The sequence below is a fragment of the Polyergus mexicanus genome, unplaced genomic scaffold, assembly GCF_030449975.1.
Source record: "Polyergus mexicanus isolate NDT 795.1 unplaced genomic scaffold, iyPolMexi1.0 SCAF_4, whole genome shotgun sequence".
Lineage (NCBI taxonomy): Eukaryota > Metazoa > Arthropoda > Insecta > Hymenoptera > Formicidae > Polyergus > Polyergus mexicanus.
The window spans coordinates 8,372,695-8,400,131 of NW_027223324.1; the positions used below are offsets into that span (position 1 = coordinate 8,372,695).

The 27,437-nt window shown below is 36.1% G+C and overlaps 1 protein-coding gene across 1 annotated transcript; it reads right to left on the reverse strand.

Annotated features, from left to right (window-relative positions):
• Nucleotides 1-8,139: 8,139 nt before the first annotated feature.
• Nucleotides 8,140-27,354, reverse strand: Reptor-bp (REPTOR-binding partner). The gene is made up of 4 exons (XM_070294970.1): nucleotides 27,264-27,354; nucleotides 13,579-13,672; nucleotides 10,260-10,381; nucleotides 8,140-9,025 (listed from the first exon to the last, which is right to left on the reverse strand). The coding sequence occupies exons 1-4, from the start codon at nucleotides 27,300-27,302 to the stop codon at nucleotides 8,933-8,935; spliced, it is 348 nt and encodes a 115-aa protein (XP_070151071.1). The 5' UTR covers nucleotides 27,303-27,354; the 3' UTR covers nucleotides 8,140-8,932.
• Nucleotides 27,355-27,437: the final 83 nt, after the last annotated feature.

The following is a 27,437-nucleotide window of genomic DNA, read 5'->3' on the forward strand; positions in this document are numbered from 1 at the left end:
CTATTGTACAATTTAATTATTCTATTTACCGTAGAAGCAAAATCACACATACAAATATATGTCATCTGTGATGAAATTACGCACAATGTAATTTGCTTAATAATATGATACGTGGAACTTACTGCAAGATCCATAATTTAAAATAGAATTTTTACATCGTAATTAGCTCTCTATTTTAATTATTTGACTCATTATCTATTTAACTTAAAAGATTTACTTGAAAATTTACTTAAAAAAATAATGGGAATTTTTCGCAATCGAAATTAAACTTAATAAATAAGAAAATATAATTTTATAAAATAATGGAAAACCATTATAGTCTAATTATAGCGGTTACGGTACTGACACGTACACTCGTCATTGCGATGATTGAATGAGAAAGCATTGCCTCGCGTGCTTCGTTAATAAGAAAGTTAATTGACTGTTAGTCAAAATGTCAATGCGGTTGGAAGACGGTTAAGAACGAAGTATGAGGCGTCGAAATTGGCGCAATGAGACGGAAACACGCAACTTATCACTGCGATACGAAGACCAACGCGTTTGTATAAATGTTTAACAATTTAGCCACGGGCATACACTTGATGTTAAATTTGTACTCAGCGATTTCCTCGTCGAAGTCGGAACCAAAAAAAAAAAAAAAAAAAAACTGTCTTAGTCAATAATTTATGTAATACATCATGAGATCGATTGTAAGTGCGACAAAATGGACGATTATGAGTGTTGAACGATTGTTGAGAATATAAAACTGTGAACGAGAGAACGATGCGACATGCGTGCATGCGTGTGTGCGTGCGAATGACAACTTGTACATATGGTACCTGAAGTCGAAAAATATATTATTCCTCCCAGCGTGTCAAGCCAGCCGTGTCGAATCGAAGAACCAGGTCACCGAGTGTCCTCGATACTTTTTAATCTAGACACAAAAACGTACACGAAGTCGTATCGATGGATATAGCTAAAAGTTCACGTATTTCGATTGTCGAACGGTACCCTCTCTGTGTTGCGAGATTTTTTTTTCAGAATTTTTCATCCTCTTTTAGCCTCACCGACCGCCGATTTCAGATGGTAGGCTTGACCAATCATGATGTCCGAGGACACTACGAATGAGGCTAAATCGCGAAGTAACTCTCTAGTGGCGTCGACCAGAATATGACGAGAATATGTTGCTCGATATTATATAAGTATACTATTTCCTACGATTTTGCACAATCGAAGTTGATACGCCGATAAGTATACGTCGAAGTATATTGAATTGAACGATGAACTTTTCAATTCTATACCACGGGTAGATCGCACCGTCGATTCTGGATTTTTTATCTCACGCCCTCGCGTGAATTGTATTGCGACAAAATTTTAACATAGCGACCAGCTCGATGATTGTACATTCGAAGCCTCGAACGCACAATTTTCTGCGTGCCATAACGATATGACACGTTAATTTGCAACTGCGTGGCAAATTTCATTTCATCGCGCAAATTATTAAAAAAACAAAAAGAATTTAATGTCAGAAACGCACACGTATCTGCTAATATTTTTATCCAGATTTAAAAAAACAGAAATTTAATTACGTTTCTATCAGGAAATGCCAAATTTCATTTATAGCAATGCGATATAATCGAAGAGTTAATCGAGCCGATTTCGTACAGAATCTCGTTCGACCGATTTAATGACCATTCTCGCGCGAACAGAATAGAATCGATGAAACGCGAGCCTCGTAACTAATATCCTATAAGGTTTCAAAAGTTATACTGGTATCTAAAATAAATCTACGGCAGATCGAACGAAAGCCGTTGTTGCAAAAGCGACCGTGTTCTCACTTATTTCGGTCCTCTCCCGAAATCGCGGTAAGTATCACATTTAAGATCTAAATTATTAAAGATCTCCATGTGGACTATTGATTTTTGAAGAAAACTAAACCAGATTATAATGTGTTGAAAGATTAATTGTACAAAAAATAATTTTCAATGTATTAGAATATCTAATAAATCCGTATTTATATTACACGTTTCACGAAAATTTTACCCGCCCAAGAAAATAAAAATAATAATATTAATATCAATTTATAGCGTTTGTAATTTTATACGTATTTATCTGAAGGAAAAACTTCTTTAACGAAACTTAATTTTATAAAAGGGACTAATTTTTACGTTTTTCCGTAAAAAGTAAAAAAATTCGACCATCAACCATAGACGCACGTGCGAATACGCAGTCATCTAGTGAAAACGATAAAGAAGTTGAAAAAGAGAACGAGAACGTCGTATGCCCGTAGATGAGCGGACGGCTTTTCAAAGATAATTAATTTCCCGGCTATTCGCGGAACCCTAACGAGCTCGTTAAAAAATTTCAACACGTTTAGATCCGGATTTAACCATTTAAGCTGCTTTCCTCCGTCGAACTGTGCAGCTCAATGAACGGCCGATTTCTTCGCGTATCCCACAGTCGTGTCTCGGAACCGATTGCTTTTTTTCCCTATCTTCCAACGTCTACCTTGCACCTTTACGATCCGCCTTCTCTTATTTTATTTCAACCTCCTTGCCGTTCGCAGACATTCCTATCGCCCCGGCTGCAGCCTTCAGCTTTTTCTTGCTGTCGCTTGGCTGACACTCCACCGCAGAAACAGAAGAGATGACGCGAATGATGGTAAGAAAAGAAATAAAAAAGAGAGAGTAAACTAGCCGAGAATAAAGGAATATGAGAAAGGTGGCGGAAACGAGAGAGGGTCTCCAGTGGTGGCGAGCACTAACCGAATGAGAGAACCCATTCTTTGTTTCACCTCCCGGCAAGATATCGGCTAAGTTTGCTGTGGAAACTAGACCTATAAATTTTATCCCTTAATACGCGTGTATTAAGCCCGAGGATGTATAATATGAAACCAGCGAGTTATACCTCGCTACCGTTTTAAGAAATGCCTGACGGCGTTATTCGCCCCGACCTGCTCGCGTTTCCCGGACGGAATTTGTTGGATTTGCAAAAAGTTCGCGGACGATATTCCTGAGTGCTTCGCAAAGTGAACGCGAAGTAAAAAGCTGTCTTAAAGTTAGAAAAATTCTCTACTCACATCCTGTGATGGAGAGGGGAAGAGGGAGGAAGGAAGAAAAAACCATGCATTATTTCAGTTGCACACTCAAGTTATTGTACTTAATAAAAATAGGTTTGTAATGGTGTTAAAAAAATTTGTTCTATATATAGATCAGTATATAGTTTAATAAATATTGTTTCATTTTTAGTTGATTAAAAGAAGTAGTTATATTCAGAGATCATAATTCGAAAATAATTATCCGAATAATTATCTAAAATATTTGATACTTATAAAGAAATACTTATATAGGATAAATTAATAAAATCTTATCATTAAATAATGTCCAAATAATTCTCTACAAATAACAAAGAATTATTACTTATTATATATACCATATAATTCGAATAAAAATCGAATCAAATAGAAAAGATCGCAGAATGAATATTTGAATAATTTTGTTCAAATAAATGATGGCACTAAATTTTTCAAATAATTCTAATTTTGAATTTTTATATAAATTTATTTCTTAGAATATTTATGCTTAAAAGAAATTTCAAACAAATCGTATCTTTTGCTTTGGTTGGAAATTTAAACTTACTTATTACTGTGTCAATACGGCTCGTTATACAATAGTTTCACTGGTTAACCAATACGCTCTGTTTGAAACAGTTAACGGTATAGAGAGCGCCTAAGGCGATTTAAGATCAGCCAAGTCTCGCTAAAGTGGATCAAGTATACCTCTCTGAAATTTCAAACTACGAGCGATACAAATATAAATCCTGAATAGTCTCTGCAATGCCTCGAGGTGGTATCGAGAGATACCACCTCGAACCGCCCACTCTGCGAGGGGCGGCTGTAAAATTAATGCTGCATTTGTACGAAATTTGACCAACATACAGCTCGGAATTTGGCCAACGGCTCGAGATTTGGCTTATACAATCAAGAATCGTATCTCGTCGCGGTGGAAGCAGGTTTATGATTCGGTGAATCGTAAACCTTGATTGCTCGTAAACCTTACCGAGAACCTTCGGTCCCATGGGTTAAACAACCACCGGTTATCACGGAGCAATAAGATGTAGAAATCAACCTGCCAGAAACCAAGCTCGTGAATATTATATTGCAACGCGATTGAATCAGCACAAATATCCTCGACTTGATCTCGTTCGATCTATCGAAAAATTCGTAAGTGGTCATGATATAAAATAAAACACATTCCATTCCTTAAGGATTAGGAACGAGCACATGTATCGGTCGGATATATAATTCAACTCGATTCGTGTTGGTTGAAAATTTTTTATCGAGGTAGTATCTAGATTAAATTACAGAGATCGTACACACAAAAAAAAACTAATTTAAAAATTAAAGGATTTCTTTTATATAAAAATAATAGCTTTTCGGATAACTTAATTTGTCAAAATATAAGCATTTCCAATTTAAATAATTTATATCATAATTATATTTCAACTTAAATGAGAAATGGACTTTAAATCTTAGGAGAGATATCTTGTGAGATTTAACATTAAGTTTTATGAAATATGCTATACATAGCTCGTTTAATTATTCAACACAATCTCTGATATTCGCAAAAGATAAAATATGTAATGTCCATATATGTATGTCAGCTGCTCGATAGCTGCAAATAAAGACACGCCCTCGTAAAGCTTGATAAATAAGAAAGAAGTAGAACTTGTCTTTCTTTATCATCATAAACATACATAATTTCATAATTTATGTCGGCACATAATTTTTTAATAATCATGATTTATAAATAAATATGTTTTCAATGTCGATATTTATGAGCAATATTTGCATTTTTGAGTAACGTAAAATATCGTTGAAAGAGGACCATATATAGCAATTTCTTTTATTTAAAATATTAAAAAAAACATTTATCTTTAATGTTAATGTTCGAATCAAATAAACTTGATCTAAAAATTATATCTTCTGCAATTGACATTCTGATATATCTCGGGGAAAAAGATAGATTTTTTGTAATAAGCGAAGATAGAATACATCTCGAATTCTTCAACATCAAGAAATGATCTTCAGATTAAATTTTCTTACAATACAATAAATATATTCTATGTATTTTTAATCAATGCTAAATACATATCAAAATATATTATTATCTAAAAATGAGATATAAATCCTTTGATATTTATTCAAGTTCACGAACAAACATTATATCAATATTAATGCTTTCACGAGGAATAAATTATTTTGTAAACTCTTTTAATTTTATGTGTGTATATAAATATAAAAATTATTATTATTATTAAGTTTTGTAACGCGCGTAAATAATTTAAATCCTATATATCGCGTTATTCGCAATATCTTCAAAACAGGAAATATCGTAAATTGAACGTCATGATCTGATTACATATAATATTGTTTGAAATAATAGCGGTGACGACGATAATATCTACAGGTACTATCATCTCGAAGTAAATGGAAAAAAAATAAAATAAAATAAAGATGTATAAGACGCTAGGATGGAATTACTTGTCGTTTCTCCGCTCACGTTCTTGAATTTTGCATGTCGCTCGTCTCGCATAAAATACCTTTCATTTACTTATTCTTCTCTTCACCACTTTATCGACTATACGTCGATAAAATGCTCAATCTCTTTAACGAAACTTATCAATGAATTGATGAATAGACATCATCGTTTATAAGACTAAGAATTTATATACACGTATTTGGAGTCAATTTTTTCTTTCATAAATTTCATATATGCTTCAAATAAATTAATTTTTGTAATTAAGCCTGAAATTAAAATCCTATTAAACTTTATTTGAAATTTAATTTCTCGAAAAAAATCTATTTTCAATTGCGATTTTAAAATTATTGATGGCCCGACATTTTCACGTTTGGAAAAAATTATATTCAGATTGTAAGAGATGATAATTGCAAATTGTAAGACATGCTATAAATGCAAAGTGCAATGAATTTTCTTGCGATTACTTGCTACGTCGCGATCGCAGAAAAAAAAACCAAAAGAACCGATTGAAAATATTTTCAGGTACGGCTATCGGAATAATAAATTCCAAGCGACACGAGAAATAGATCCGGAGCGGAGGCCACAAGTATTTCCTCGCTCCGTTAAATAACCATATTTTTTCTCCTTATTTCCGCATCCCCAAACGTAACTACCATTTTTTTCACCCCGCAACACTACATTTTATGGACTCTACATCCAACATATACCCGTCCGTCCATCTAGAACGTTGCGTTTTTCACGACAACAGAATTAAATGTTTGCGGTTCATGTTGCGTGGAATTGCGTATCGTTATCGTTATCGAGTGCAATTCACGCGTGCATGTGCAGATGTACACATGCACCACTAAATTTTTACGATTCACGCAAGTGCTGCTATTATCTTCGCGAAAATCTGTAAAAGAGGTTCAAATGAGCATTGAATGTAATCTGTTAGAAAGAATGTGAAAAATGCAAGGCGATTATAGCAATTACAGAGAAAACAAACTTATTTTTAAATTCAGTATTATAATACGGAATATATTACGAATAGGATATATATGCATGTATCTGATTATTTTATTACTTAACGCAATTTGATCGAGAAAAATATATTGTATTTCAATAAAGATATTTCTCTCTTTAAATTAATATCTTTCATTAAAATTTCGATTTAATGAGTATTGCCAGTATATTACTAATATGTATTGCGCGATATAATTTATTAAATAAAACTGACTCCTATAATAATCTCTTATCCGAGAAGTTGATTATTTCGCACTCGAATTACCGTCTAAAACTAAAATATATCATCTCTCCGGAGATGACAAAAGCCGTCATGTTGGAAAGTGAATTATACACTGCACAGCAAGCTTAATAACAATACGAAGCCACTCGGTTCTTTACTCGGTATTTTAGTACAATTTGATATTTACGAGATAATATTTCAACCTACACTCCGCTTAACATGCTGATTTATTGTGCCTATAGCGAGAAAAAGGACTTACCGAGCAATGTTCGCGTGTGAGAGAAACGTAACTAAGCCATAATTCCCTTCTTAATAAAAAAACAAAGTCTGATTCCATGTGCATTAAAATGATGAAACGATAATTTATGGGCAATATATTTGGCAAAAATTCTATCCCCCAAAAGCAATACGCATCAATATGATTCTCGCATTTTTGGCGTTATCTGTTTCTGTTATTTCGTTATTATTTCGTTATCGTGTTATTTCGTTCGTATCAATAACAGCTTTCGAAAAACAGGAAATCAAATCTCGCACAAACATCACTTGGAAACATTTCCAACAATAGCGACATAAAGCTAAATATTTGAATAAATCGATCTGACTCATACATATCATTTTTCCATGCATTATCGAGTGATTAAAAAAACAATAATCCGTTCAAGGATCGAAAAAAATGTCATTAAATTTTTAACAATACTGACATAAAGCTAAATATTTAAATAAATCGATCTGATATTCGCGCCTACTCTTCCATGCCAAGTGGCCAAAGATATTAATTCCTATTTAAGAATAAAAGACATGTTACTAAATTATTGTATCAAATTATAAACTCTTATTCGTGACATTTAATTTAATCGATGATGTTTATAATATTGTTATGATCCTAATCATTAGTACATGGCGGCACATTAAACTCATCTATTATTGTTCGAGCTTCTTAAAGCTTCTTAAATAGCGCAACAAAATTTGTCATTTTAAATTTTTATTATCGCAATTGCGATAACAACGATATTGGATCTACGAATTTTTTCTTCTTTTCAACGAACCGTCGAATGATATTGAATATACGCAAGAGATATCATCTGTTTCATTGCAATCTATGCCAATGGCAGCAAAGATTTCATAGTCCAACGTATTTCAAAATATACAAATTTTTATCGCACAAAAACGCGACGCGAAATCGTGGTGTTCAAATTACTATTTTGAAATAAGGCCAACAGATATGCGTTTCCTGCGCGAGACCCAAAAAAGAATTCGCATTTTCGGTGATTCTTACGTGACAAAAATGACGCAATTTTAAACAAGAAAATTTATGAAATTTTAAATAACATTTCTATGACGTATTTTTCGTATAAAGTATAGTAAAGAAAATAAGGAACAATAAATGTCGATAAATTAATGTTCATCAAAAAATATCGGTTTTATTCGATAATATTACACTCTTCCGTGCACACATATACGAATTAACTTTTATAATAGCGCTGAAATTTGTACAAAATGATAATTTCTCACGATACAAAAGTACCATGTATCAGTAAAGTTTAAACAAATTGGTAAACAGTCAACGAGAAGCTTCCGCAACGACGCTTTTTGAACAGACATTGAATATAAACTTTGTATGATACACAACGATTGTTTTTTTCCTTCGAGGCGTACAACAGCAATATATCTATATTTTTTTACACCGCAACAATCGCGTACGAGGGAGATATATTTTAAGCGTGAGGCCGTAGATAATCGACCGATCAATGTCTTTAATCAACGAACATTAAAAAATATGTGTCAACGAGTCACGATAACAAAACGTACGTATAAAAAACAGTAACGCATGAGGTAACGAAGTAATCCGAGACGATTCCGCCCTTTGTGATAAAATCAAGAGAAGATAGCAGGAAGAATCTCTTTAAATCGCACGAAAATGAAAAAAACCCTCGAAACAAACCGAAAAATCGACTACATTCGCAATTTCTTAATCAACGAATAGAGGAATGCAATATAAAGAGAAAATTTCAAATTATAAGCCAATTATTCCCTATTGCCTCGAAGAATCGTAAAAGAGAAAGGAAGAGAAGAGAAGACGGAAAGTAAGCTCGAGTATGCGAGAGGGGGATTTCGATCGAAGTAACAATGTAAACGCTCGATCCACGTCACTTCTTTGCCTCCTTGTCTGAGCTTAGTTGCTGCTGGACTATTCGCGTTTAAAAGAGCCCAATTCTTCCAGCATCGCCTGTAGCCCTTCGGGGACTTGTCCAGCATCCAATTCCTGCATCCACTGACGATACTGTAGAAAAATAACAAATAGTGATGTATAAAGGACGTAAGCTCCACCTCAGTCAAATCTTGTTCGTTGTACGTACTAAGCCGTTATGTGCTGGAGATCTTCGGGAAAATCAAAAAGGATTTGAGAATGACTTCGTGGACGGACGTGGAGCGCCAATCTTGTCGGAAACTTTTCAACTGTTCTTCTTACTCGCAATACCCGCGGCTTTGTCGATATAAAAACTTTCGATGAAACGATACACTAGCTACTTTCAGACATCGATGTCAAATATTTTCAGAGCACTTCGTTAACAAGCGTCCCTTTCGACGAAAAGCAAAGAACGAATCCGACACCAATCAATAACAATAGATAGATAATACGACTTCATAATTTCGAGCACCATAGAAGCAAGGCTTTCGCCTCTCTATCACGTCGCTGTATTCTCATTTTACAAAATATTCGGAATTAAAATATATATCAAGTACAGCTCAATCAAATACAAATAAAACATCGATTTCTATATAAAATTACGGAATTATTTGCGAAAGATTTCGTTAACAGTTATCCATAAAAATTCAATTTTAATCAATCAATGAATTTAATGTAAATAATTTTATAGCTCCAATAATCCTAACAAATTCTAATAATTCTAATCAATGTTTCTTTGTAGAAGCAATATGGATGCAAATGATATTCCTAGTCATATTGCTGAAGAGCGAACCTTTGTATTCCACCAAAACTTTATATTTCTTCGAGTAACTTAGTTTGCACTTCGAAGGAAGGTTAAGGAAGGCGATGAGAAAGATGATGGAAAAGTTATGAGGTTCTCCAGTTCCAAAAAAAATTAGCTTTGCTTTGTGATATTTGAGATATAAATAATTCGGAAAACTTTGAAGTATATATCCTTTCCCCCCCACCCCCAAAAAATTATTTTTATATTGCAAATAAGTGTTTTTTTTTTATGCTCACTTTTCATTCTAGGAGAATAAAAATGAGAATAGACAAAAAAATATTTATTTTTGTAATCAGAACGCCATACCTAATATATAAATTTATCAATATAAAAATCAGAATTTATTTTATCGAGAGATTTTGACACATACATTCATATTAATAAATATTAATAAATTTATTCAGATTAATAAATATTTCTTTAGAAGATTAATAAATTATTTCTACTCTAGATTCTTTCTTAGGAATTTTCCTATTTTTATTCGTTTATTCGCTTATGGAGAAGATCAAGAATATGACTCACCATTTCGAGCTCCATTCGTAAAGCAAGTACTGCTTTCTCACGATCGGCTACAAGCTCCTCTAGGTACTGATACCTCAGCTTCTTACGCGCACGGCACTCCCTCGCACTCTGCCGACTTCGTTCTGTAATAAAACAACGAACGGATCGAGATGAGGGAACGCGGATTCATATTAATACGAAGAATCAATACATGCAAAGCGCACACAGGTCGATCCCCGAGACCGGTACTAAGGTAACTTTCAACGGAATTCGCGACGAGCATAAATTTCTCTGGTTTTCGGCGTCAGGTTGTAACGTAATGGCAGGCCAAGTAGCAAATATATATCACAAGCTCTACAAGAATTCAGGATTTAATAATGTCGCAGAACGCGCAAGACGCATGGTAATGCCGCGGCATATGCGACCGAACAGCGAAAACTTTTACGAAGGCGGATAAACTATAATTTTGTTCCAACATAAGAAGAAAATAAACGTATCGCATATCAGGTGTCGAGCAAAATTGAGTTCGATGAAAAGCGAGACTAAAACAGAACAATTTACACAACGATATCGCGTGCAATTTGAGAGTTTCAATTTTTCAATCTTCTGCGATTGAATTCAGCAATTCTCCAATTTTATCAAATCGTCGATTTCTATGTATCTTGTATTCCGAAATTGTCTCGGATATTGAATTTGTTTTTTTTTTCTTCTTCCTCGACACCATTGCATTCTAGCAACAAAGATCCAAAAATTGTAAGTTTGTAAACTTGGTTTGTTCTTGTCGTGAAACACCGCCAAAAAAAATTTCAATTTATTATATTATTAAATCCCGAAAGTCAAAAATAGCAGAAATTATTTTTCTTTCTCAGAAGAAAAATCACCGCGTATCAGCTGTAAAATAAGCGATCTTTTAGATTCACGGACATGCTATCCATTTCATTGCTCATCGGGGGCCGCTTTTTACAACGGCAATAAATGTTTCCTGTCTCATTACGGACTTTTAAGAGGCATCCCTGCCCGTCACCCATGATCAGGCCGATTTTTCGTGATTCGTAGAACATCGATCGGCCCGGCTAGCGTCGTGAATTTTATCGGAAAGGAATTCGTCGATGCCAATTGAAACCGACGGCGATCGGCGTCACGTCTGGGAAAATCGATATCAGTGTGCCGCGGAAATTAAGCGTTCTCTCACAGTCAATTTGTGGCTCCATTCGGGATCTCGTTGCCGATGGCCGAGATCATCTAGACCGAATCGAGAGGCGAGCCTCGAACGGGTTTAAATAAAGCCAGTTCCGTCAGGTCGTGCGTACCGGATAAAATGGAACCCTGTAGAGTTCATTCGTTCGTTGGCGCGGCCAAGAACACTGCCGGAACAAATTCACGTGCAATTTCGGTCGGTATGCATGTATCCACTGAATGTTTGTTCAACGACGGATAAAAAGTGGAATACATGAGGAAAATTATAGTTGTTCTAATCCTTTAACGGACTGTAATAAATGCTAAATAAGACTGTACGCAGAAAATTCAACGGAAATAGCCGTTTATCAAAATTAATTCAGTAAAGTAAAAAATTCACACATTGAATAATTTGTAATCGATCCGTCCTAAAGAACTGCGAAATTAAAACGGTCTTGACTAATCAAATCTTGAACGTGTAAATCTAATACCGCGATCTTGTTATCCAATTAATTCATTTGTTCTCTAAATTTTGACGGAATATAATCTTTCGTTCGCATATAAAAATAATAATTAATCGGAAAGTTTCGCGCGCTAACATCTGCTCAAAGTATGAAATGATGATTCTGGCATGATCAGCTGATCATCCCGGACATTTGTATAAATCGAACATCGTGTGTTTGCTATGGAAAGGAGACCATCCGTCGCGATCGGAAAGAACCGGGGAAACAAAGGCGGAAGAAAGAGAAGATCGCGACGATTATAAAGTTTCGTTCTCGAATGACCATGCGTGCGTTCGAGAAATAATCCTGCAAAGTTATACTCGCCGTTGATCGCTGTCAAGGCGCAACACTAACAGGGGGAGTTAGTTTCATCCACTATTCTTTCTATGTATCTTCTCCTTCCCGCTTTTGTTGTATGGGTTGCGAGTTACGGTTTTCCGCGAAACGGAATTGCAAAATAGCAGAACAGCGTCGTAATACTTGCGTTTGTTGGCATCGAGAGAAGCCACCGCGGGACGACGATATAAATATTCATTCGCGAACGAGATAAATGTTACTGCTGCAACTCGCGCGATCAGCGGATACGCGGTCCTCGGGAGAACGCTTATCAAATGCTTTAATCAAGAGACGGTGACATCGAGATACCAACGAGTATGTGCGTAAGCAGGCGCGAGCGACCGATATTTGTACCGATCGTGTCGGCTTCCACCGTCCCGTACAGTATGCTTTTAGCGAGTTTTTGCACCTTGGATTAGCGAGACGTTGACAAGTTGAGATGTTGGATAGATAAAGCAACCAATCGATATCTGCTCGCGTTATTATTCCTTTGAGATTTATTTCTCGCGCGAATCTTCGCGATTCGGAATTATTCAATGACAAGTTTTTTCAGGAACAAATTTAATAATTCTGTGGAAAATCTAACAGGATATTCTTATCTTGCCATATATCGTTATCAAAAATTTTTTGAATGCAATTAATCGACATAAAATCGATACAAGTTATATCGATAGTAATATCATACATATATAATCTATGATAAATTATAATATTACTCCTATAGCAGTCAATATAGCATATGAGAACAACACAGATAACCAAAATGTAATTCAATAATCAAATCAGTAATTAATTATTGCAGTGATCGAGTAATTAATAATTTATGTAATAAAACATTGATTCATATAAATACTACCGATTAAGAAGTAATAAAAATATTCATCCATCATAATGGTCGGTCAGTAATCAGCGAATATTATGATTTTAATTCAATATAAATTCTGACGCGTATTACATTATTGAAGCGGTTCTAATAAAAGCTATAATCTATCATTTTATAATTACCAGATGTCTATTAACAACGATGTTGATCAATGATTAACGATGACAAACTGCGGATGCAATTTATAATTAATGAATCTTAATGACAATTAATTAATATTTCAAAATTTCCTCATTAATCAAAACAGTTAATCACTGTATAGCATATCGTTGCAATAGTTTTATAAAAATTGACACAAAACAAATTTATTACAATTTCAATCTCGTGATAGCTGATAAACAATCTATTATCGACAAGATCACGTATCGCTACAAGTAAAACTGTCTGAAGCAAACTGTTTGAACTAAGTGTCTGGGATGTCAACAGGTATGAAACTACTTACCGAGCTTAGCCTTCATGTCCGCCCTCTCCGCCGCCTTCCTTCCAGGCTTGCGTCCCCTCTTGCCCCCCTCTTTCCGATCACCGCGAGATCCCTCCTGCAATTAAAACGACAAGATAATTAATTATGAAAAGACGTAGTATCTTATAAAAATTAATAGAGCTTTGAATAAATCGTCATACGCTTTGCTCTCAAATGCAGTCGAGATAAGAATACTTTCGAGAGAAGAAGATAAGTCGCAATATTCGTTAAAACCAATCCATTTCGCCCCGTGGTTTTACCGATCGGTTTTCCCGACTATGTAAATAGAAATGCTAGTAAATAATTCTGTCGAGAGGTATTCGTGTGATTAATGATCGTACCGATAGGTACATTTGCGCACGAGCCACGCGGCGGTGACAAATCTTGCACGAGGAACCGAGAGGGGACATTAAAAATTGACGTGTTACAAAACGCATGGTTGAATTATTATGCTACCCCACCAAAGCGAAAGCGCGCCATGAATAATTCGCCGTGGGATAATTTACGATTCAATCAGGCCGCGGTCTTCGCTGCGTACGCACGTACGCACGCACACGCGGCCGTTATAATGCCGCTTGATCCGCGCCGGAGTTTCCCCAGCCTCGATTAATATCTTGAGCGAAACACGGGGCGGTATCGTTTTCAATGGAAACAAAAGCTCATTGTATCACCCAAAGAGAGCAAACTGAGAATCGAGCCGGGGCCGGGGGTTCCGTGAAAAGCTCTCGGAGATGAAATCGTCTACTCTGCCGCCAATCATAAGCGCAAAGGTGGCACAATCGCGGTCTCGTCGAGCAACAATACACCTTCCTTTTTCGTGGCCACGAGTTTTAATATTCGTGTCCATGCGCGCGCGTCCAAAGGATATTTAATAAACGCTCATTTCATTCTCATAGTCATCCCGACAATTTTAGGCTTTACTATCGTCGTAAAGTAGGCCCAGAAGATTAAATCGAGAGGAAGACGGGTAGACGCGATTTTTGGATCGAACCACTGCATCAATTTCTCAATCTAATTTTGTTTATAACGAAATTTAAATACGAAAAGAAATCTGGATTAATGATTAATCGATAATCCGTATTAGTATTGCATATTTTTTACTATTTTATTTTTCCTATTTTATCCAGTATATTCTACACGGAGTTCTATATTTTCAAATTCGTGAAAACTAAATAAATATATAGCGCGCACACATATTGATTTCTTGTGAAATTTAAAATCAACTTGCAAAAATTTATCCTTTCTTTTCTAGTATAAAAAAATTTGTGTATATTTCTCCCTTTGAATATAGAATGAGCGATAAAATATATTTTCCGTTACAGAATGTTTTACATATAATTATTTACGCAAGTCACTTCCACAGCATATAAACTATCTCTAAAGTCGCACATCCGTCACGCTACGAAACATAATGTATGTTTTATTATAAGATAAGTCAATGCATGGTCAATCATATGCCGCGGTCTCATTGTCCCGAGGATATTATTTATGTAAAGCATATGTTTCTGCTGCGTACATACTACATACAAACTGCTCCGAGTCAAACAAGAAAGCAAAGCGCATACATTTTCGCGAAATGCATTTTCGCGCAGTCCTCATTTCGCGCCGTGGCGAAAAACAAGCGTCTGCACGCGGAAATAATTTCAACGCGGCACAATTACCTAGAGAAGCAATTTCGCGAGTGCATAAAGCCAGCGTATTATTTCGTAGAAATTCCAACTATTGAGAATACTTTGAGAGATTTTATATCCAAATATCTTAATATGAGAATATTATTTAATATTTTTCACGATTCAACAATTCTTGATAAAAATCCCGATGATGTAAATAGTTGTGACCATTAAAATAAAGGGATCACCTCGAAGTGAAACAAACGGAAAAACGCTAGAATATATGGTATCAATTTTGCTACCTTGAAAATACGGGAAATCGGTGGTCAACGAACACGCATCAGAGATAAAACGCACCCACCATCTTGTCGACTTACTTACACACGAGCTATTAAAATTTACACGCCCCTCGGGCACGGTTGTTGCATACCACGGCCTTTAGATATGCATGCGCGTTCAAGGGTGACAAAATACAAATTCCGCCTCCCTTTAGGACCGCTATTTACCGCTCCGACCTGTTCGTTCCTCTCAATCTTATCTGGTATTAAATCTCCTCGAATCCGGCGACCACTTCCGGCTTCTTTACTTGGTCCTAATCTTTCTCTTTATCGACTATCACCTTCTCTTCCTCTCTTTTTCTTTCTTCCGCTTTCTTTTCTTTTCTATGTTTTTGTACGAGATAATTGGAACTGATTCCCGCCTATGAATGAACAAACGTCATAATTTCGAACGCGAAAACTCACGAGTAGAATTATGCAACTGTAAATCGAGAACGTAGCATATACAAACAGAGGGTTGTTAATTAACCTTCTTTTTACATCTTGAAGTATTACGCTGACGATGCGTACGATAGGGTAAGCATCTCATTACGGAATGTAATATCTCGCTCGTATTGTCCCAAAAATATTGAACTATCTCTGAATTACAGATTTTAATCGAACCACAGGCGGCTCTTCCCTAATATAAATACAAATGCTATTATAAAAGCTATTTAATATAGTCCCAAAATTCAAAAACAGAAAATTATGATTAAATTTTTTTCTAAAATATAAATAGATTATTTTTCAATTCAGTTAAAATCAATTTCATTTACATATTCTTAAATATTTTTTATATTAGATGTTAATTATGTAAGTTAATATTGTTTTGTTTCAATATATAAAACAAATTTTTAATTAACAATTGCTTGCAATTGGAAATATACGAGAACACGCGTAATGTCAATTGCAAAAATTGCCGCTAGTCAAAAATAAAGGATACCTTATAATTAGTCTATCATAATAACCTGCTACAAAGAATCGCGAATAAAAAAAAAACTTGAAATAACTGCTGAAGAACCATCGTCTATATCAAGTATTCTTTGCATAAATTTTCTTTTCGATATTAGAGATATGGATACTTGAAAAAATGTAATATCTTTAGAGTTGTTTATAGATGATTGTAACTTCGAAGTTTTATGACAAGTTTTATCATTAAACTACTTATTATAAGTTAATCAGAGTATAACGTCTTTAACAGAAAAAATAAGTTTAGAAAGAAAATAAATGGTCGAATGTCTTTACAATCACCGTATGAAATCGTATCTAGGTCACATGGAATAGAGACGATCCACGGCTATAAACCCTTCCGGAATCTGCCAGACATTCGCTGACGCTGACATTTCCGTCTACTTCCTTGTCTATATCGTGTCACACACACGCAACCACATCCTAACCGCAGAGAGACACACTCGTGAACGTATACATATATTTCAAATTCTACTCCTTTTCCTGCATACGACAACCTAATATCGACGATCTGATCGACATACATCCGATCGATGAAGAAACAATCCATTCGTTTCCGGAGTTCGACAATCGACAATTTTACGAACGTCGTTCCGACGTGAAAAACGTTTCCGCAACATGTGGAATAAGTGCGGACGCGTGCATAATACGTCAGTAAACGGTGTGTCAGGGTAGAGTAGTATCGCATTGATGGAAAATTTCCATAAAGCATATCTGATGGTTATCAATATGCAAAACTGCGCATTCTGATTACGTATCTTTGCATCATAATAAATATAAATGCCTCTCGGAATGAGAATGTCTCTCGATATTATGTACGGAGAAATGGAAAAAACAAATTAAAAATAAAATATTAAAATGTAAAACCTAATTTGCATATTTGCATGTTTCTCAATCAAATTCTTATCGATTTTATAGAATCTGTCTGGTTATATCATCAATGAAACAAGCATTTGGATTTCATCTGTGTTATAAAATAGAGAGAAATACACTTTATTGAGAGAAACATGCATTACATAAACATATAATACATTTTTGAATTGATGGCCTTCTGAAGCATATGTCAATCGGACATTACATTTTGTTGATATATTATAAATAAAAATATGCAATAAATCTCTCAATGATATTTTTCTCATCTACGCTACATGTCAACGTGCGTGCACGAATTTCATACATACAATCGATTTCCACTTACACGTAAAATTTTCACGTCGCTTGCGATTTTAACGATCGTCAGTTATCGGAAGCGAAACGCAAGCTCCCGTCGTATGAAAATAAAATTTTATGATATTTTTCTAACGTTTCTCATTGTTATCAGCACAAAGCACGACAATGCAATGTTTCTCGTTTAAAAAGTAATATCAATTATGTAAAACTCGATTATTTAATGCTATTACAGAAAATTGGACACGGCCAGTATAAATTTTCGAGAAGGCAATATCTATTTTAATCTTTCTAATTTGTATTTGCATGAGGAGAAATACTTATTAGCGTATTATTCAATATTCTCTAATTTTTCAAGAGGTAGTAGAAGCTGAAATGTTCTACGCACGCAGAATTCTTCTTGCCAGAAATATTGCATAGAAAAATGCAATATTCTTCTAATCGATAATTTCGAAATTATTTATTTTATACTCCACGAGTTAATATTTTGTTAAGGTAACAATCTTTTTAGATCGATTTACGATGATGGCAAAAAATAAAAATAAATAATCTGCTTCATAATCTCCAAGCCCTTCTGCGTATAATGCCTTCGCACAGCTTTCAGACACAGCGTGCTTTTTACTACGAAAGCTAACTCGTCTAGAAAAAACGTATTTGCCCTAAAAGCAGCGAAGTAAAAATGTTATTATCTTTTATGGATACATTTTCTGCACTTGTATCGGTCACATACTTTAAAGTACATACAAAATAGATTTTTTTATTACTAAAAGAGGAACTAAAAGAAGATTAACTAGAAAATACATATAAACATTGATGATGTTCAACGGTCGGACTTAAGACACCACGCGTATATCTCCTCCCCCCCCCCCCCAGGCTTTAACATTAATCAAGCTGGAACACACACTTCAATGGGAACCCTTAACCGTTGTCTTGCCACGGTTACCGGATATGCTCGATACTGCGTTGTTGCACCGGAGGACGGATGCCCGTAAAGCATATTGCGCATAATATCTAACGGAAATGCAGCGACACGATTCTCGCCGCCGCCATATGATTAACCCTTACACCTTCAGACCGAATGTACTGACGTCCGTTAACGCTAATCTGAGAGATATCAGAGTCGGTATATAATCTCTCGGAGGTATTAAATTTCTGTTACAGATCTCTCTTTCTCTACGGGATATATAATTTTCGCCGTATGTATTCTTTAGTGATAGACTCAACGCGAAAAAAAAAAAAAAATTTAACCGAATAAAATTATCAAGATGTTTATATAAATAGTTTACGCGCGATTAACGATTTAGAAACGCGAATGTTCTAACTAAGCAAGTTTCAGAAGATAATTAATCTCTTTAGTTTATTACCAGCAAACTCTATTTTAACAGAATTTTAAACTATACGACTCCGTTAAAAATATATATATAACGTTAAAAATTAAAATAGTCACTGGATTAAAAAATAACGAGGTAAAAGTGGAATATATTATGTAGGCAAACATAATTTACACAAGAATGTACTGTGAATAAATATAAAGTCATTTTACATGTATATTTAAAGTAAGTATCTAAATTCGAATTATGCTAAATTTATCAAATGAAATTTCTAATTAAAGCACAATCTCTGACATTAAGGTCCATGTGGAACTATGTTGGAAATGCGCGAAAAACTAATCCTCCCTTTTAAATTAAAACAAGGCAGATACTTTCACTAAAAACTGGTTTCTGCCGCAAAAGCTCCAAATATATTTAACTTTATTAAAATTTTATTTACAAGTGTGTAAATGCGGAATGTTGAAAAGTTTACCCGAAGTCCGCTCAGCGATTATTCTAAAATATAAATAACTCTTAATCCGTTTCAACAGACAAAGATTACCAACTTCATTATTTATCTAAATCCTCAGGTATCTTCTTTCGGCCAACATTTACCGGATTTAACTTTTTTTCATTATATTATTTTGCTAGGGATTAAAAACCGTAAAAAATAAAAAAATATATACAGTTGCTTCTAATTCCAACTGAATAAACGTCGTAAAATCGGGAAGGGAAAGGCCGTTCTCTCGTTGGATTTACACGATAATTAATCAACGAAAAGTGTGGATAGATTATATTACGCTGTGCACAAAATCAAACTCTAACGATGTGCTCTTTCCTTTATGGTTGCCAGTAATTTAAAACCCCGAGCAAAAGCCATTCATTAGACCACATTCCTACTTCGCGCTTCACCAAATGAGTCTCGAATGATCGCTTTTCGAGAGAAAACTCTTTAATTACGACCGCCATTCTTGCCGCCCACTTGCCCGGCTCTTACGCCAGCTTTTTCGATTTATAATACTCTCGAATTTCGAAGAGGATATGCGTATTCGTAATTAATTTTCATTATTACTCCCAACTTACTCTTGCAACCTCTCAGTATGACCTTCTTAAATATTAGCTACGCTCAACTTTTCCGCTATCCTCTTATTTTTTTGTCATATACGCCATTTCTTCTATATAATACACTTATGATTTGAATCACCTATATTGGACTCATTTTTCTGCTCTGCTTCCAAATATTTTTTTTTTTTTTTTACATTCGAATTCCATCAAATTCAAACGTCATTTGACATGGTTTTATTAACCTGACTGATTTTAATTGCTTTAGTAATCAAGTTTGCTAGCCAATTTCATTCGCCTTCTTTTGTAATTTTATCCTCTTTTTCCTATTTCTCCAACGAGACGAAAACAGTCCCGAGAGAGTATTGCGACGAAACCGGACGTCCGCAAAAGAAATGCGCGCAAAAGAGGGTTCCAGTTAGTTTTACTATATATTTTTTCTACCTTGTTTAAGACGGCGCTTGACGGAAAATGGACGTTAGACAAATTGGACTAAAGTGGACCGAAATGGAACAAAGTGAACGTAAGTGAAGGATAGGAACGCTTTACCATCGTAGTGGTCGCGTGGTAAAAGCCGGCTACACTTTTCGCGCTTAACTCTTTCTTCTTGAATTCTCATTTTGCGGAATGATTTAAGGCGAAAATTTCGCGCGTGTCCAAACTTTTGTAATCACCCGGCGGCGATTAACGTTAATTTATCGCCGCGAGAAGAATCCTCCGACAACGAAAGCTCGAAACATCCACGCGACCGCGATATTATATTTTAGACCACGCAAAAAAAAAAAAAAAAAAAAACGCGCTCGATAAGGGTGAGATTAAAGCCGTCGACAACTTTTCGCGATTAAACTTCACGCGGATGTATAAAATCCCGCGAATTTACGCAACCGATAAAATCTTAATCTTTGCCGCGCGTAAAGACTGAATTTACGGTGTACGATTTACATAAGTTTCGTCAATATTTTACACAATACATCGCACTGAATGCATACACTCTCTTTCTCTCTCGCGCGCGTCGCTCATGATAATAAATGGCGAATGGTGAATGCGCGGCGCAAGAGTTATCGGATTCACCGTGCCCACGATCTTATTATTACCTCCATTCGATGGTTGCACAATCCCCTTAGTCCGCTTACACAACGGTGGCGCGTCGCGCACATTTCCCCCGGTGCGCGATATGCAACAACGCTTATCTGCCTCGAGCAGAGGATTATTTTCATCGGGTTTTGAATTTATACAGTCCGTATTTAGCCGTTTCGTCGCGTTACATTTCGTACATAAGACTTTTTAACGATCTACATCGACCGAAAGCTTTTACAAAAGTTACAATCCCATTGGCAGCGATTTTAGAGGGCGGTAAAGCGGATTTCGTGCTCGGGGAAGGAAAATTGAGAAGTTTGGTGACGCTTTAAAAATACTGGCTAATGTTTTTTCAGAGAGTAAAACGTTTGCGAGATTTTAGACTGTACAGATGATCGTGCGTGGATAAGGCAATGGTTATAAAAGTGGATTTTCCAAAATGAGCTTATATGATTAAATCACCTCACAAAAGTATTATCTGATTTCGTGTTATTATCTTGCGATATTTTTACGGTATATTTGCGCGATAACGCACGCTTTCTTTCTTTCCTCGACCATTTGAAATCGCGACAACGAGAAGTACAGAGTGCTGGTCTCCGGGCGTATAGTCGCGATTTAAAGCTTTCTTGAGCTTTCCCGGGTCATTGTTCGTCCCGACTAGCGTAACCGGAAGATAGTAGGAGGCACGGAAAGGGAGGTGGAGGAAGCTCCCTCGTAATTTTCCAGCCGCGCCACTTCTGCTCCAGCGACGTTATGTACAACAATAGACGGGGATGTTCCGCGAGCACAATGGCTAGTGCGAGCGAAATCGTTGCGTGAGCGCGAAAATCGCGTAAATTTCGTTGCCCCTCGCGCTGCGCATATTTCATGCGCTTCCCGCCTATCACGAGCCAAAAAAAAATATGTTCGATATAAAATTTAAATAAAAACCCATCGCGTTTCTGCAATTAACTGTAGTTAGAATAAGGAAACTATAAAAGCAAACTAAAAAGTCAGTATAATAGATAAATTTTGAAAATATATATATATATATATATATATATATATATATATATATATAACTAATAAAAAAATTACTATCGCGATATTCTTGATAAGTTAGAGTAAGGCTTTGACTCCCATCTTTAGCTTTATTACCCTAATTTCTTCAACTTTACATTCTCAACTATGTATTTTATTTCGTCTACAATTTCTTTTTTCGAAGTATCTAAGATAAAATTGCATACGATTCCGTATCTATCATATAGCAGCACACAGCGCGAGGAAAGTACATCGAAACGAAAGAATATTTCCCTGTTCGCATTCGTGGCTGATAAGGAGACAAAGAGAGTGCGATTGGATTTATGCGATCGCATTCGTCTACGTCGTCGACAATAATTTATGAAAGTCAAACAATATATATATATATATATATGTATATATTGTGTGTAAAGAATGCATAGGCATGTGCGTGAAAAAGGACGGAGATCCTGAAGACAGAGAGGAATATCTCGGAATATCTCTCGAGGTGGATATAAATTTTCTCCGCGTTGACGTCGATGGGAGATACTACAATCGTCGAGGCAATATGCATATAAACGGCGGAAATAAGAATGATTCAATACGCCAACGAGTCAAAAGACGATAAACCGCGCGATGTGTGTGCACATTCTACGTCACGTGTATGATTCGACGATGCATCGAATAATTTTTTTCTATCGAACGACAAAACTATACGAAGAATGAAACAAATATAGCATGTAACAAACTTGTAAATTTATAAAATACTTTATAAAAAAAAAAAAAAAAAAAAAAAGAGAGACGATACATCGAGAAAATGAATCGCGAAAAAATAAATTTGAGCAACTAAAAAATGTCATAAATTCTTTTAAAAATTTAACACGCTTGTCTGCTTATTCTTAAAAATTCGTTTTTTCATGTATTATTTCTAAACAAAATGCTAAATTATGAGAAATAAGTGGATTAAGAGATTCACACGACTTTGTTTAGTATATGAACTTGGATACGCTTTTTCAAATCCCTTAAAAAAAAAAAATCTCTAATATAACAATAAAAAAAAAAGGAAGCTCATATGAACGCAGTTGTAATTATTTATAACGATACGTAAATATAATTAAAAAATATATATGCGAAATTTGTGTAATATACTTTGAATTCTTTTCGAAAACAATTGACTTTTATAAATATCAGTAATAAATTTGATGTATCACAATTTCAAATTTACAAGCATTACACGTATCAAAGCCCCATCTTTTCGTCGTATATATTGTGTTAAAGATATTGCACCTGACGAGAAGTTATTTTGCACAATGCTGTACAGCATCTGGATAGTTTCTCACGATAACCTAGCTCGTTGAGATCGAGCGCAGAACAAGTGACAACGTTGAGAACGCGAGAATGCTCATTACTGTTGGAATGATGATGCTCGCCAACAGTAGCGGCAACGGCAATATCTTAAAATTGTACCACTGGAGATGATAATGATAACGAGATCGATAACGCGTACAATGCCGACAATCGCGCCAACTACTACCCGATACCATGAGAATTGTTAAAGTTTTGCGAAAATTTAATGATATATATATATATAACTAGATAACCGAATAAATATATCTTGCAATGTTTCACATATACACTCTCAGAAAGGATTTCTGATAACGAGACAAAAAATATTCTTGACATATTTAATCGTATCTCACAACCTTATGCGGTATAAAAATAAAACAATTTTAAAATTAAATCAATAATTCCTCTTCCTCTCTCTCGAATTAAATAAGATTGTCTTACTATCTTGAGACAAGAGTAACATGTACAAATCTAAGCTTATATATTCTTGCATTTAGAATAACTTGATGTTAGATCGCTACAAATTTCCATCTTCATCTTTGTGAGAAAATTAACGGGATAGCACCAAGAGCATTTTATTCTAGATTTAAGAATTTTCCATTTAAGATTAAAATATTCCTTTTTCAATAATAAATATGATTGTCTCTATATCGATCCTATCTTATGATAGATTGAAGAGTAATAGCATTAGATCGGGAAATCTTTTCTGTGGGTGTATATACAAGGTATCCCATAGACAACGCATCGCGATACGATACGCTGCGCTACGACAATAATAAAAATGTAAATTGCGCCAAACGTACAATTGCATCCCAAAGGGTTATCTCCCTCTCTTTTCAATAAGATCGCGTACATCCTCTCATTATCGCGACTGCAATTAAATGTTTTTACCTCGGGCATCCAAGCGTTTCGCGTAGCGCGCGCATTGTCGGCAATGCCTCAAAGAAGTGCAACGAAGGACAACGGCGATCACGTACAATCGTAATTCCCTCGTTCGGAATCGCGAGATTGCAAACCTTGTTTCCAAGGACATGATACGAAGGAAACATTGTGGGTTCGTTAAAAGGCTTCGTTACCTCGATGCCTTTGCCTATAAACTACAATTACTTCTCAACTAATCGAGGTGGCAGACAAATAGATTCTCTTATGATATATTGTAGTATAATTATTTTAAAAACAGTATATATATATGTATTTTCGTTAATGGACTGCTTGTCAAATCTAAAATTTTTTCGTTATTTATTAAATATCCTCATTAAAATGTTTATAAAAATTTTTATAAAAATCCCCAGTCTATATATTTTAATTTCCAATAATAAATACAATGATAACATCAAATAGATAAAAAAGTTTTCTTATTTCAATAAGAATATTTAATATATAAGAAAATATATATATATTAAAAATATTAAAGGGAAAACATCATAATTGTTTTAATAAAGAATTCAGAATTGTTTTAATGTAATCCACGCTAATTTGCACTACATAATAAATTTGAAAAAAAAAATCAATAGATAATTTTTTTCTTATGAGAATGCAAGAATCAATACAAAAAGCAGCAAAGGGAGTGACATTAATATGAGTGAGAAGATATGAATTAATCAATGTTGCAATACGCAGTAGATAAGATCATCATATTAAATTTAAATATTCTGATGAGACGTAATACCATATGTTCTCTAACTACAAAACAAAAAATATTAACATATTTAAAAAAATTGATTTAGTAAATTGGAAAACACGATTTAATATAATTAATTATGACAATAGCTTTAAAAAAGATTAATTAGTTATATATACATTTATGATATGCACAAATTAAACAGGACAACAGTTGATTCATGAAAAAGATAAATTTCATATTAAATCAATAGATATACAAGTCAAAATAATCGATTCAATCGATGTGAGCACTATATGTCACGTGTCCAAATGAATAATTTTCTTCGGGGGTAAAGATTTGTTTTTCATGTGACAAGTAATTTCTAGATTAAAATAATTACATATTACACAAATAATAAATATAACTTCTTTAAATATCTAATTAAAGTCTATTTACATGGTTGAAATTTGTGGACCGAGTTACTCTTTATACAACGCATGCATTTTCACGATTCATCCTCAATGAAATACTGATAAAATGACGCAATTTTTTTGCTAGATATAAGACGGTTTATCGAATAAGATTACGCTACATATAATATGTAAAAAATAATATGATACAAAACAATTTATTCTCTAAAAATAGCTCCCGATTGTTCGGCGTCAAATAGCGGGAAATTCGTAGATTTTTCGTGCGAAAAAAGATAACTTGCTCGAAAATCGCGAATGGCGACCGTTGTTTCGGCGGCACGAGGCACGACGCGCCGATACGCGTATCGCTGAATTGCGCAGTAGCGTCGCGTGTAGGCGACGCGGAAGCCCGCGGCGGCGGGCTCCTAAATCGACCGGTTATTCGCGGTCACCGTCGGCGTCGGCGTCGGCGACGCTTTATGAATTACGATCGTCGCGAAGAGAAAGAGAGATTGGGCACGCGTCCCAGTTTCGTCTCGTCACCAGCGAAGAGAGAGAACCGCACACACGCATGCATCGTCGCGACGGCACACCGACACGTAAAGGCACGGAGGGCGAATGCGTTGCATACGCGTGTGCATATAAGGCGTTTTCTCTCTCGCGGATCGGGCGAGGAGCGACGAGCGAAATTCGCGACGACGGTGGGCGACGCCGACGACGTCGCGACGTCGCGTCGGCGGAGGTCGCGGTGAACCTCGGCGCGCGAAAACATCTGTAGGAAAACTCACCGGTGCGCTGCAACGCGTCGTGCGGGCTCTGTCAACTGCGCAGTTCACGGGCTAAAAGGCTCTCGGCAGGGACGTGACGCGCGCGGTGCGCGCCCGCGACGCGTTGCGAGCGCGCGATGATGACGCTGGCGTCATCGCGCGGCGTCCCGCGGAGCTGCGCGGCCATTTTAATTACGATTTCGATGCAATATCAAGTTTCGCTATGGCCACTAAGAGGAGATTTCGAAGATTGATCGTACCCGATATTTGATGCACTACACGAACGTACGACACTTTACGATTAGATGGCCGCGATTAGCTTTTCAAACGCGAGATTCACTTGCGGAGGATAACAATGACGAGTAAGTACGGAGCGATTCGAACGCGACTCTACATTTGCCGCGATGCGTTTCACGACTGACTGTGATTTGTATAGATTGCGTTAACGACGAACATTCAACTTCGCTCTTTATGAAAGACGATACGCGAACTTTTCACGAAACCACGATAACTTCCAACGTCCTATATTACTTGAACAGAAACGAGAATTTGAATCACGATCGCGATACGTGTAACTGCAACCGGCGAACTCGCGGAATGAACCAGCGTCATCGCTCGGCGCGAGATCGCAAACGCGAACGAGAGACCGCGCCATCTGTCGCGAAAAATGCCAAGCTAAGTCAGGCGCCAGGTTGACCGCACGAACAAAATATCGGCCAGCTAAACAGCAACCCCTCGCCCGCGCGCCCCCGCCTACCTTCCAAAGCCCCGCGACCCCCGTCAACGAGAACTGGGGTGCCCCGCTATCACCCGATGTCGGAACAACGCGATTCGCTCAAATAAAGCAAACGCGAACGCACGAAATGCTAAAAACGAGTCGAAAATCAATCGCGCGCCCTCTTTACACAACATGGTGTAATCCCGCCGAGCGCGCACGCAAGAATCGTCGTCTCTCCTATGGCAGGTTTGCGTCACGCGCGAGCACATTGTCAGCGCACACGATGGATTGTTGAAAAGTCGCAAACTCACCGTCTCGTTCTCCACGATGCACATCGGCTCAATCTCCATTTGCTAGCTCGCGCGCGCCCCTCGCACGCCACTTCTCGGGAACAATAACACGGGGTGGTTCGCGATGGCGATCCTTCGTAACAGTTCGCGACGGCAACGTGTGTCTGTTTACAAACACTGCAAGGTCACACATCA

Excerpts from the sequence above, each read along its gene's own strand:
- Reptor-bp (XM_070294970.1), bottom strand. The coding sequence starts at position 27,302 with ATGGAGATTGAGCCGATGTGCATCGTGGAGAACGAGACG. Across the intron at positions 13,673-27,263 it reads GCATCGTGGAGAACGAGACG|GAGGGATCTCGCGGTGATCG; the intron begins GTGAGTTTGCGA and ends TTTTAATTGCAG. Across the intron at positions 9,026-10,259 it reads TACGAATGGAGCTCGAAATG|TATCGTCAGTGGATGCAGGA; the intron begins GTGAGTCATATT and ends ATTTTTCTACAG.